At 39.3% G+C, this 12,173-nt stretch overlaps 1 protein-coding gene across 9 annotated transcripts in view; it reads right to left on the bottom strand.

Annotated features, from left to right (window-relative positions):
• LOC139748271 (bestrophin-4-like) overlaps positions 1 to 12,173 on the bottom strand; it is a 37,800-nt gene that overhangs the window by 7,426 nt on the left and 18,201 nt on the right. For 8 of the 9 annotated variants that reach the window (XM_071661239.1, XM_071661235.1, XM_071661236.1 and 5 more), the window contains 6 exons: positions 9,940 to 10,173; positions 7,685 to 7,897; positions 4,793 to 4,946; positions 3,693 to 3,811; positions 3,092 to 3,248; positions 1,166 to 1,287 (listed from right to left, as the gene is read on the bottom strand). In XM_071661239.1, coding sequence (XP_071517340.1) covers positions 1,166 to 1,287; positions 3,092 to 3,248; positions 3,693 to 3,811; positions 4,793 to 4,946; positions 7,685 to 7,897; positions 9,940 to 10,173 — 999 coding nt within the window. The remainder of the gene's footprint in view (positions 1 to 1,165; positions 1,288 to 3,091; positions 3,249 to 3,692; positions 3,812 to 4,792; positions 4,947 to 7,684; positions 7,898 to 9,939; positions 10,174 to 12,173) is intronic. The other variant, XM_071661240.1, reaches the window with a different exon arrangement.

Raw genomic sequence — 12,173 nt, 5'->3', positions numbered from 1 at the left:
CATGGAAAGTTTGTGGGGCTTGGATGTGGAAAGGGAGCTGTGGTTTCGGTTACACACGACAGCAAGAGACTGAGTGTGAATGAATGTGGCCTTTGGTAAACATATATATATATATATATATATATATATATATATATATATATATATATATATATATATATATATATGAAAGGGACAAGTCAATTGGGAGGTAAGTTTGAATGGAGAAAAACTGGAGGAAGTGAAGTATTTTAGATATCTGGGAGTGGATTTGGCAGTGGATGGATCCATGGAAGCGGAAGTGAATCATAATAGGGTGGGGGAGGGGGTGAAAGCTCCAGGAAGTGTGGAAGTCGAGAACATTATCTTGGAAAGCAAAAATGGGTATGTTTGAAGGAATAGTGGTTCTAACAATGTTAGATGGTTGGGAGGCATGAGCTATAGATAGAGTTGTGCGGAGGAGGGTGGATGTGCTGGAAATGAGATGTTTGAGGACAATATGTGGTGTGAGATGGTTTGATCGAGTAAGTAATAATAGGGTAAGAGAGATGTGTGGTAATAAAAAGAGTGTGGTTGAGAGAGCAGAAATGGTTTGGTCAGATGGACAGAATGAGTGAGGAAAGATTGGCCAAGAGGATATATGTGTCAGAGGTCGAGGGAACAAGAAGTAGGAGACTAAATTGGAGGTGGAAAGATGGAGTGAAAAAGATTTTGAGTAATCAGGGCCTGAACATGCAGGAGGGTGAAAGGCGTGCAAGGAATAGAGTGAATTGGAACGATGTGATATACTGGGGTCGACATGCTGTCAATGGATTGAACCAGGGCATATATATATATATATATATATATATATATATATATATATATATATATATATATATATATATATATATATCTTTTCTTTCTTTCTTTCATACTATTCGCCATTTCCCGCATTAGCGAGGTAGCGTTAAGAACAGAGGACTGGGCCTTTTAGGGAATATCCTCACCAGGCCCCCTTCTCTGTTCCTTCTTTTGGAAAATAAAAAAGAAAAAAAAATTGAGAGGGGAGGATTTCCAGCCCCCCGCTCCCTTCCCTTCTTCTACGACACGCAGGGAATACGTGGGAAGTATTCTTTCTCCCCTATCCCCAGGGATATATATATATATATATATATATATATATATATTGTCTGTTTGGGTATACCTGTGAGACAAGTTTTCGTGCAGGGGCATGGCAAGTATAGCCTGCCTCAAGGTGTGGCTCAACTTCCATGTCTTGTGAAGGATCCCTCATGAGATCATCTAAGGAGGTCCTCATCTCCTGATCTGCAGACACAAGAATCGTTACAACAGACAAGCATGAGAAAAAGCCAAGTGCATGCAACAAGACGAAAAAACTGTAATAATCTTACAAAATCATGTCAGGTGGTTACCAAGTTATTATTACCCATTTATGCAATACTTTGAAGGAAATCTATAAGAAATACCCATCTCTTAAATTTTCCTTTTCAACACAGGCTTTTCAACTTATCTATGCTGTCTGAATTTAATGTTTCCCCCAATAACTTGTTCAAGCATCTACAACTAAACTGCAACAGATGTATTTCTTCATATCTTTTGCATTTTGTTTTTTAGGCAGTTTCCATGCATGCCTTCTCATCTAAATGGTATTTCCAATTTTGAAGAACTATACTACATGTAACTCAAGTCTATTCATCGCTGTTACCAGATTTCCCCTATATGAGGTTACATGAGTTTTAAGTAACCTTTGGTGTGGTTGTATCATTGTCAGTGAAAAAAATACAAACTCATCTAAGGAACTTCCCACACTAAAGGAGTCCATCATTTTCCTGCTATGGCAACCATGAAGCTGCATGGGCCACTTAAAGTTGGTCTTACAGGTATAAAATTAAATCAAAAGTCTAACAACTTATCCATTGTTCTCATGTCTCTCATCTCCTCCTTTCCTGTTACAATTCCTATAGCTCAGCTCCTCTACTTCAAGTAGAGTTATTCTTGACAGTCTTTGGATACTGGTACTGCATACTCTAGTTTGGGTCTTATAGATGCAATTAATATTTCTCTAAACTTCTTTTCTATGTATTTGGAGGCAATTTTGATATTAGCTAGCATATAATTTGTCTCCTTATCAATCCCCCTGGTGTGATGTTTTGTATGCATGCTTTCCATTTCATCAATCCTTTGGTCTCCTTTATAAGTACATAGATGCAAGATTACAAGTATAAAGAGAGCTCCTTTCACCTTGTCCCATTCTTATTCTACTTTAAGTCGAACTTCCTTAGCCAAGTATCTAATCAGTCTTGGATCTGTCAAAGTCTCTCTGGAGGTTCTCACAATCCTTGACACTCCCAATCTCTCATAACTACAGCATCACCGGCAAATATGTTAAGGTACAAGTCCAATCCTGGTGGCTAGTCATGAATATAAACCAGAAGGAGCTTAGGCCTTAACCCTGTGGGTCTTCACTATTTACTCTTACCTAACATAACTAAGTACCTCTGCCATGTCCTTTGTTCTCTTCCACTTCTCTAATCTTAAATTCATTGCAGGAGTTTCGTTCTTTGCCTGCCTGTGGCTTCAATTTCTAAATCAATCTCTTGTGAGGAACAGTCTCAAAGGCTTTCTAGCAGTCTAAAAACATACATTCTACCAAACCATCTCTGTTGTCTGTGCCCATGCTCATTCTGTCACAAAAATCCAGATTTGTTTGGAATGACCTCCTGCCTGTGAACCTATACTGTCTCACTTAGAGTGTCTCCTGTGTAACAAATCATCCATTTGTCTCCTAATCTTTTACAATGTTTTACAGATTGTGCCAGTCAAAGATAATGACTGATGAATTACAATACACACCAATTTCTCTTGTTTAATTTCCATCATAAGCAGAAGCACCTATCATAGTGTAAACTCTTCAACAAAAATTAATCATATGGAAAAACTATAACAATATAGTTCAGGTTACATATTACAGTCTACACACTGATGCTATAATTATATCAGTAAGCAAATAAACCACTGTGTTACCTCTCTTCACAAGAGCTTTTGTAAATAATGTGCTTTCTCAGAAAACATTTTACAAATATACTCAAGTACTTGTACTGATATCTACCATCTCTATCACGTCTTTTAATCTTGATAAGAATGGCATCATCATCATCATGAGCAGAGGCACCAGTATGCCTGGGTTGTAGCCTATGATTGACACACTCCTCCCTTCTACCCGTGTTGGTCAATGATTCTTCTGACATGTTGAAGATATCACTATCCTGTTAAAGATGTAATGATTTACTATCTACTAGTCTGAAGTACCAAAGAAATGAGATAGTTATTGACTAAAGGTCTTTTAGTTTTAAATTCTGTAAATACCAAAAACAAAAAGGGTTTAGACCTCGAAAATGACACAAGTTGAAGATGTGATGGGCTACGATTTGGTGATATTGGCTTCCTGTCTACGTTACAATGATTTGTATACATTAGCAAATTCGTTTGTAAACAACAATGCTGATACCAAATTAAGGTTACTAAAAAGCTGCATTTCAGACCAAATTGAGGTTACTAAAAGGCTGCACTTCAGTTCTACCTGTAACACTACTAATTGTCACAACATTCCCATTAATACTAACTCAACAGTCACAAGACAATGACTGAACATCATGACAAAGACAAAGATTTCATAACCTACATGTAAATCAAATCACCATATGGAGTACCTGGAAAGAGATGCTGGTGTTGTTCCTATTGTAAGCTGAGTTGTGTGAAGTGCCAGAGATGTGTGAAGGACACCTGCTCAGCTCCCTGGTTCGTGATCTTTGGATGGATGACTGGCTTCCTGCAAGGAGGAGGAGGACATTGTAGGAATAAGAAGAGATGGCACTGATCCAACATGGTATGAGATGTGTTAATGGTGAGGTGATTCTATATGATGATATAACATACCATGCATACCATGGTGTATGATAATTGTGACATACGATGACATAAGGCTGATACAGGACTAGAACAGACGAAAATAGGCCACATCCACTCCAATTCTTTAGTTTTCATGTGTAATGCCCCAAAACCGCAGCTCCCTATCTACAACAAGACCCTACAGAACTTCCCTACCTTATAATTTTCTGGTGGTACAGGAAAAAATCCATGAACCATTCTAATTTTAGCCCTTCAATTTCTATAAACTTCTGAGCCAAAACATGCAGTCTTTTTGTGCAATTGGCAGACTTAGGACATTTCTTGGTCAGTCATCAGCAGGAAATGAGAAATTCTCACAGCAGCACAGCAACATCACCTGGGTGACCATGTCTGGAAAGCATGCTCCCTGTGTGGTAATTCCAAATTACGACATGCTGTAGTGGCGGCTATGAAACTGGGTTCTCCATAGCATCACCAACTGAAAAAGTTAACAGCACAGTAGTAAGACTGGGTGTTCCTCGGCCTCACCTACTGAAAAGTAGCAATATGCTGACTAACGTACCATGCTAAGTGATTCAAGACTGTAGCTTTCTGCAGAAATATGAAAAACTGTAGCCCAACGTGAGTTTTCAGACCTATACTCGTCAGCATAGGAATTGGAATCTTACCTTCCTAATAGATGTCAGAACTGCACCCTTCTGCAGGCAGGATGAACTCCAACAACAGAAACAAATCTCAAATCTCAAGACAATACCTGTAACCAAAGGGATTCAGATATATATCTGTGTAAGAAGATTCAGGACTGTGTCCTTCAGAACCATGCCATACTGCAAGAGAAATAAAGGCTTGACTTCAGGCAGAATGACATTAATATTCATGTACAAAAGGTTGATGCACTAACCTATACTGCTCCTTCGCTCTCCACCCCGCAACAACCGGTTATGTAGTATGGACAGGAAGGAACTCTTCCTGGCAGATGGTGCAGATGAACCTATGGAGCGTACAGAATCTAGACGCTTGATGAAAAGGCCATGGCTGCCTTTGTCATGGACTTCCTATGAAAAATAAAAAAAATACTGAGATGACCTATTTTCAGCAGGCAGCACCATGGATTTTGAGCCAAGTTATCTGAGAAAATCCTTCTTCAAGCTCGTCATTTACATGTACTCAACAGATGATTCTTCTTTCGAGTCAAACAGTTACAACTAATATTTGTATTTCAACTCATCTCCATCACCCATCAATATGTAACATAACCTCACACTCAACACATCTAACTACACCTCACACTTCACAATAGCAAAACCACTGCCTCTGCCTCAGACTCGCTGTTACCAGCACAATTTTAACCTCTGATTTACACTTGCCATACCACCACCACCACCTCTCCCTCAAATGAAGAAAAACCTAGTACATCTGGAGAGGGTCCAATGGAATGGAATGAGAATGATTCCATACTCAAACACCAGAATCTTAGACTGTGATTCATAATTCAGTGCCCAACTCCCAAAATTGAATGCAATTATATATAGGGTGGAAATGGCCCTTGATCAGTCTACAATGGAGAAAAAGAGAATATGGAGAGACAACTTCCCTTGGGGCAACAATAACACAGAACAATTCTTTGGAATCAAATGGGGCTCTAAAATAATAGGATCTATGAAGCTGGGCAAGTAAAGTTTTGTGAGGGACACCAAGAACATTTCATCAGCAACATAAAGGTAGAAGACTTAGAACATGCTAAACAAAGGTGAAGTAAATGTGGGTAGCAGTGGAAAATTCAAGGCTTTATCATAAACAGGTTGAGTATACCTTATCCGAAATGCCTGGGACTAGAGTGTTTCGGATTTTGGATTTTTTTGATTTTGGAATATTTTCATATAATGTGTTATGTGGAAAACAGGATGGTACAGAAACAAGTGGGTTAGAACTGAGACATACCTCAACGTTTCGACTATTCAACAGTCTTCCTCAAAAGATACTGATTCCTGCATTTGGCGGGACTGTGTTCCCCAGCAAGTGATGGTCACCCAATCAGGTGCCTTGGTGTGTCTTTCACTGATTCGATTGCTTGTCCTACTGCCTCCACCCATTCATAGCAATCTCCACTGCCTGACATGACCATCAGATGAACCCAGACCTTGTGTTAATGTTGTTTTTAATCCCTTCCTTTAAATAAGCTCTCACACAATCACAAAATAGTTTGTCACCTGCTTGTAGTTGCCTTGGCATCAACCGCTTAGTGATAGTGTGAGAGCTTACCTAGAGGAAGGGATTAAAAACATTACCACAAGGTCTGGGTTCATCTGCTGATCACATTAGGGAGTGGAGATCAATGTGAACAGGTGGGGGCAGCAGAAACGACACGCTGAGGCATCCAACTGGAGGACCATCACTTGCTGGGGGACACAGTCCTGCCGAATGCTGGAATCAGTATCTTCTGAGGAAGACTGATGAACAGTCGAAATATCGAGGTATGTCTCAGCACTAACCCATAAGTTTCCATACAATCCTGTTTTCCACATTCGTCATAATGGATAATAGATAATGAGATATCTTTCCCAGGATGGGACCTCAAGTCTAATCACAAAATCCATTTATGCTTCATATACAACTTGTACACATAGCCTGAAGGTAATGTATATAATATTTCTAATAATTCTGCACATGAAACAAAGTTCGTGTAACACAACCATCAGAAAGCTAAGGCGTCACAATGTCAGCCGCCCATGTGAACAATCAGTGGTTGTTTGGCATCGTCTTCATTCCTAACTCTGAATTTATATGCTACTGATATGCAATCATTTTCTTATACTTAGTTCACACAGAGTAAAGAATAAGCAAAAAACACAAGGAGTAATGCATGTTGGTCTGACGGTGTCACTGGTTTGTAACAAACCATCGCCAACAGAGCATCAGAGCCCAGCATGGGCAAATGAGGTCAGGTGCAGAATTTTCCACTTATATAATGTCATGTCACTTTTCAAAAAGTTTCAGATTTTGAATTTTCAGATTAAGGATGCTCATCCTGTAATATGAAAGGTTAAAAGATGGAGCCCCAGTCACATAAGTATAACACTTCTAACCCATATGCATCAAAGAGAAGTGATAAGCGCAACTATCCTTCCAAAATACAAAATGAAAAGAGCCTGTGTCCATTCACCATCTTGAATGTTCAAGCCCTGACACCTCAAAGTCTCCTTCATTCCATCCTTCCACCTCCTTCTTGATCTTTAACTCCCACTTCCTCCCTCCACTTCTGACTCCTAGATACTCTTTTAGTCAGTCAGTCTTCACTCATCCTCTCCCTTTGCACAGATCATTTCAGCACACCTTGCTCAGCATAATCAGCACTTACTACAACACCTCTCTCTTACACTGTTATGCCTTACAAGATCAATTTGTCTCATGCCTTATATCATCCTCAGTCATCATATTTCCTAAACTTCCACCACAGTCTCTTACTTTGCAACACCATTTCACTCTCAGCATTGGTATCATTACATTACTAGCCTAAGCACCATCTCATGCAACACAGATAATCATCATCTCAGATTCAAATCATTACTATCTGATATTTAGCAATGATGCCTTATAGCACACTGCTTCCCATGACACACCATCACCATTTCACATTTAACATTAAATCCAGCAACTTTTATTGAGTAAAACCACTTTATACCTATCCTATAATTTATACTTTATACCTATGACTGCAAAATGACCACTCACACATCAGCCACCCAACTCAGAGACAACTCTATTATCCTTAATTCCTGAACCTCAAACTGACCTCAGTCTCAGGTTCTTCATCCAGTATGGGCAGAAACTCCTGCTCTGCCTCTGGGATCTGGATGTTGGCAGTACTGCCCATGGGTGGATCCCGGCGGAATTGCTCTGAAGCCACAGTGTATGGCAGCTCCTGGGGGAACACCTCATCCCAGTACAGGTCTTGTGTCAGCTCTGGGTGCTCATTGTGCATCTCATCCACAATCAAGTATGACACCTGGGAAAGGAAAAGGTTAATGATAACTGGAGGGGCAACAACATCAGAGGCAGGAGCAAACAGCAGATGGGTATCATTTAAAGGGCTTCTTACAACTGAAAGGAGTCAGTGATAAAAGTATTCAAAACCACAAACATCAGCAGAAATTCACAGTTATGGAGGGTCAAAACACTATTAGGTCTGTGAGAGGCGTAGTAGGTGAGTGAAAGATGTAGGAGATAAAAACACCTGAAGAGATTCACTGACAAACCGTGGGTATCAACAAAACAATAAGAGTTTCTAGTGAGTAGGAAATCACATGACATGCAAGGCAATGAGGAGTTAAGATCTCAATTATACATGTATGTGTCAGCAACATGAGCAGAGGACTCAATTACACTGTAAAGATAAGTAACAAGTGTGAGGATAAATTACATCTGCAAGGACATGTATAAATCACAATCAACTACAGGGTCAGTGACAAGATTACATTAATCAGAGATATCTGGGAGGTCACCAAGACAAGCAGTTATGCCAACAGTTCACAGAGAATACTATATATCCTTAATGCTTCTGAGGGTGTGAAAAAACTTGAAGAGAATAGTTTGTGAAAAGCAATGGGGTTCAGTGGTATAAAGGTAAAAGTACAATAAATTCCTTCTATGAATGGACCTAGTCTGACTTATCTGTTGATGATCAGTAAAATGGAGAAAATATTAACATTAAAATTCACATGCTATGAAAGGCTCTTCAAAAACTGAATGAGCAAGGACTCCCACTAAAAATCCAATTCATATATAATTTGTATAGCTGATGAAAGGTAGAGAAGAAGGTTCATAGAAATTAAATTATGAGTCTGAAAGAGACTTGGTGCTTGTTCTTGGAAGGTATGATTCAACCTATAATGATGTTCAAGACTGACAAATGGGTTTGCAGTTACATAATTAGAGCAAGTGCAAACTATGGGTCTATATTTCATATGAACAGAATAGAGTAAGAGTATGAAAACGTCAGAATGAAGTTTGAAATTATGAAAGGAGTGATTGTAATGTGAAGAACTTCATCAACATGAAAAAAATGAATGCAAAAAGTAAGAACAGAAAAATGTATTTAGTCAGGATGAAAGGAGGGAAAGAAAGAGAGAGTAAAGCATAAAAATGGGAACTAAGGGGTGTAAACATGAGGAGGTATCTGGAACTGAGAAAAAATCAGTGATGCTTGGAGGATATCATCAGCACACTGAACGTTTATCGAAAAATAAAATTATGAGGCCAATTCACAACCATCAAATAAAATGTCTTTTTTCAAATTAAACATTCTATCTTCCATTCACACAAAATTTTCAAGATTTAAAAAATTTTTGTCATTATTCTGGAAAGATAGGAAAATATATTTCTGTGGTGGAGCTGAAATGATATCTAGTAGAATCTTTTACATTTTACAAGCTATTGGAAGAACCTCTGATATACTAGCCACCCTAACAGAGCTTTATGTCAGTGGTAGAAACCTTTGAAAAACTAGGCATCCTAACAGAGGTATTCTATTGGTCTGCACTTAATTTGCATACTTCATTACCTTAAACACTGTTTCCTCAATTATACTGGAGCAAACAATACAGAAGGAATCAAAGTAACAATCAATGGTATTCCCTAAAACAAGTACATAACTCAAAACTCACATCTGCTGAGAAGACAACTGAATAAAATAGACACAATGAACAAGATATCTAGATGACATCAGCAACTTAAGAATATGATGGGAACAATAAAAAACTTTTTAAGCATACATTATGCCCACTTGATACATGACCTATTCACATATATGGCATACATGTTTTCAATACATATGCTATGCACTATACATATACTTTGCCACCATGTGTTAAATGAGTTTCAATATTTCTTTAACTCAGAACCTCTCTCTCTCTCCATCCATCATATCAAAAACGACTTCACGCATGTATTTTTTCCTCAAGCAAAAAATTTGAACACTGTCTTGTACTTAAAAGCTCTCTCTCTCTCTCTCTCTCTCTCTCTCTCTCTCTCTCTCTCTCTCTTAGTCACCTGAATATTCCTGTCAATGAGCCAGTTTACTTCAAAGTCATCATCATCCTCGCCAAAAGGGTTGACTAGACTCTCAGCAACCTTAAGCCAACCCATGTAGAAGAAGAACTGTAGCATGGTGAAGACGGGGAAGTACATGTCAACATTGTTCTTGGAGTATTTCTGAGATGGGTCTAAGAATTGGCGTCCCATAATAGTTGACAGGAAGAAGGTATATACTGCCAGACTCACTACCTGTAAAGTCAGACAAGACAACACCTCACAAATGTGGTCCATGTCCTGTGTCAGTCAAATCATAAACCATGACATCTAATGTAAACATATTCATTACACCTCTGTTTGGTTGAATACAGGTATTATGAAGTAAGACCAATAAGTAAGCATGCACACTGCATACATGACCATAAATTAAGATATCACAAATCAATTCTATGCTACTCAAAAACATTCAATCTCAAGGAAGGCTTTCAAACCCTCTTCTCTCTTCACCAAGCCACTCTTTTGTGATTCTTTCACTTCTCATACCACTCCAACCCAAACACCCTATATCTGCAATGCTATCATCAAACATATCCAACCGTCCTTCAAAATACTCACTCCATCTCCTCACTTCATCACTACCTATTACAACTTCCCCTTTTGCCCCCTTCAATGACATTCCTATCTGTCCTCTCATTTTTCACTTTACTATCCTTCTTCCAAAACATTTCATTTTCCCAAAAGTTTACTGATACTTGCTCACCCTAACTCTCATTTGCCCTCTTTTTCAACCCCAGCACCTTCCTCTTGACCTCCAGCTGCTTTCTCTTATACATCCAATCATTTGCACTCCTTCCCTGTAAGTACCACCCACATGCCTCTCTTTTCTCTTTCACTAGCAATTTTACTTCTTTAATACACAATTCACTATTCTTTCTAATCTGCCCATCTCCCACCTTTTGCACGCCACAAGCATTTCTTGCACATGCAAGCACTGCTTCCCGAAATAGCCCAAATCCTCCCCCACTTCCCTTGCTTCATCTACTCTCACCTTTTGATATTCTGCACATAATCTCTTATCTAAGTCTCCTTTCCAAGCTCATACACAATAACCACTCACATTTTTCACCAATATTGTTGCCTCTTTCCTGAAAACTGTTACAAATTTTCACCCTTGCCACCACAAGGCATCCCAACAGCTGCCTCTTTAAGCACATTTACATCCAAAAGCCATTCTTTAACACACCTATCAGTTAATATGTAATCCAATAATGTCCACCAACCATCTTTCCTACTCACATACATGTAATAAACTTTCCATGGTTTACCCCAGACGCTTCATATGCCCTGGTTCAATCCATTGACAGCACGTCGACCCCAGTATATCACATCATTCCAATTCACTCTCTTCCTTGCACGCCTTTCACCCTCTTGCATGTTCATGCCCCGATCACTCAAAACCTTTTTCACTCCATCTTTCCGCCTCCAATTTGGTCTCCCACTTCTCCTCATTCCCTCCACCTCTGACACATATATCCTCTTGGTCAATTTTTCCTCACTCATTCTCTCCATGTGACCAAAGCATATCAACACACCCTCTTCAGCTCTCTCAACCACACTCTTTTTATTACCACACATCTCTCTTACCCTATTATAACTTACTCGATCAAACCACCTCACACCACATATTGTTCTCAAACATCTCATTTCCAGCACATCCACCCTCTTCCACACAATTCTATCCATAGCACATGCCTCGCAACCATATAACATTGTTGGAACCACTATTCCTTCAAACATACCCATTTTTGCTCTCTGAGATAATGTTCTCGACTTCCACTCATTCTTCAACACTCCCAGAACTTTCGCCCCCTCCCCCACCCTATGATTCACTTCCGCTTCCACGATTCCATCCGCTGCGAAGTTCACTTCCAGATATCTAAAACACTTCACTTCCTCCAGTTTTTCTCCATTCAAACTTACCTCTCAATTAACTTGTCCCTCAACCCTACTGAACCTCTTATTCATATTTACTCTCAGCTTTCTTCTTTCACACACTTTACCAAACTCAGTCACCAACTTCTGCAGTTTCTCACCCAAATCAGCCACTAGAGCTGTATCATCAGCAAACAACAATTGACTTACTTCCCAAGCTCTCTCATCCATAACAGGCTGCGTATTTTCCCCTCTCTCCAAAACCCTTGCATTCACCTCCCTAACCACCCCATCCATAAACAAATTAAACAACCTGCCGC

The sequence above is a fragment of the Panulirus ornatus genome, chromosome 73 (assembly GCF_036320965.1).
Source record: "Panulirus ornatus isolate Po-2019 chromosome 73, ASM3632096v1, whole genome shotgun sequence".
Taxonomy (NCBI): Eukaryota; Metazoa; Arthropoda; class Malacostraca; order Decapoda; family Palinuridae; genus Panulirus; species Panulirus ornatus.
Note: the sequence above shows the minus strand (reverse complement) of the source record. Positions and strands in the feature narration are given on the sequence as shown.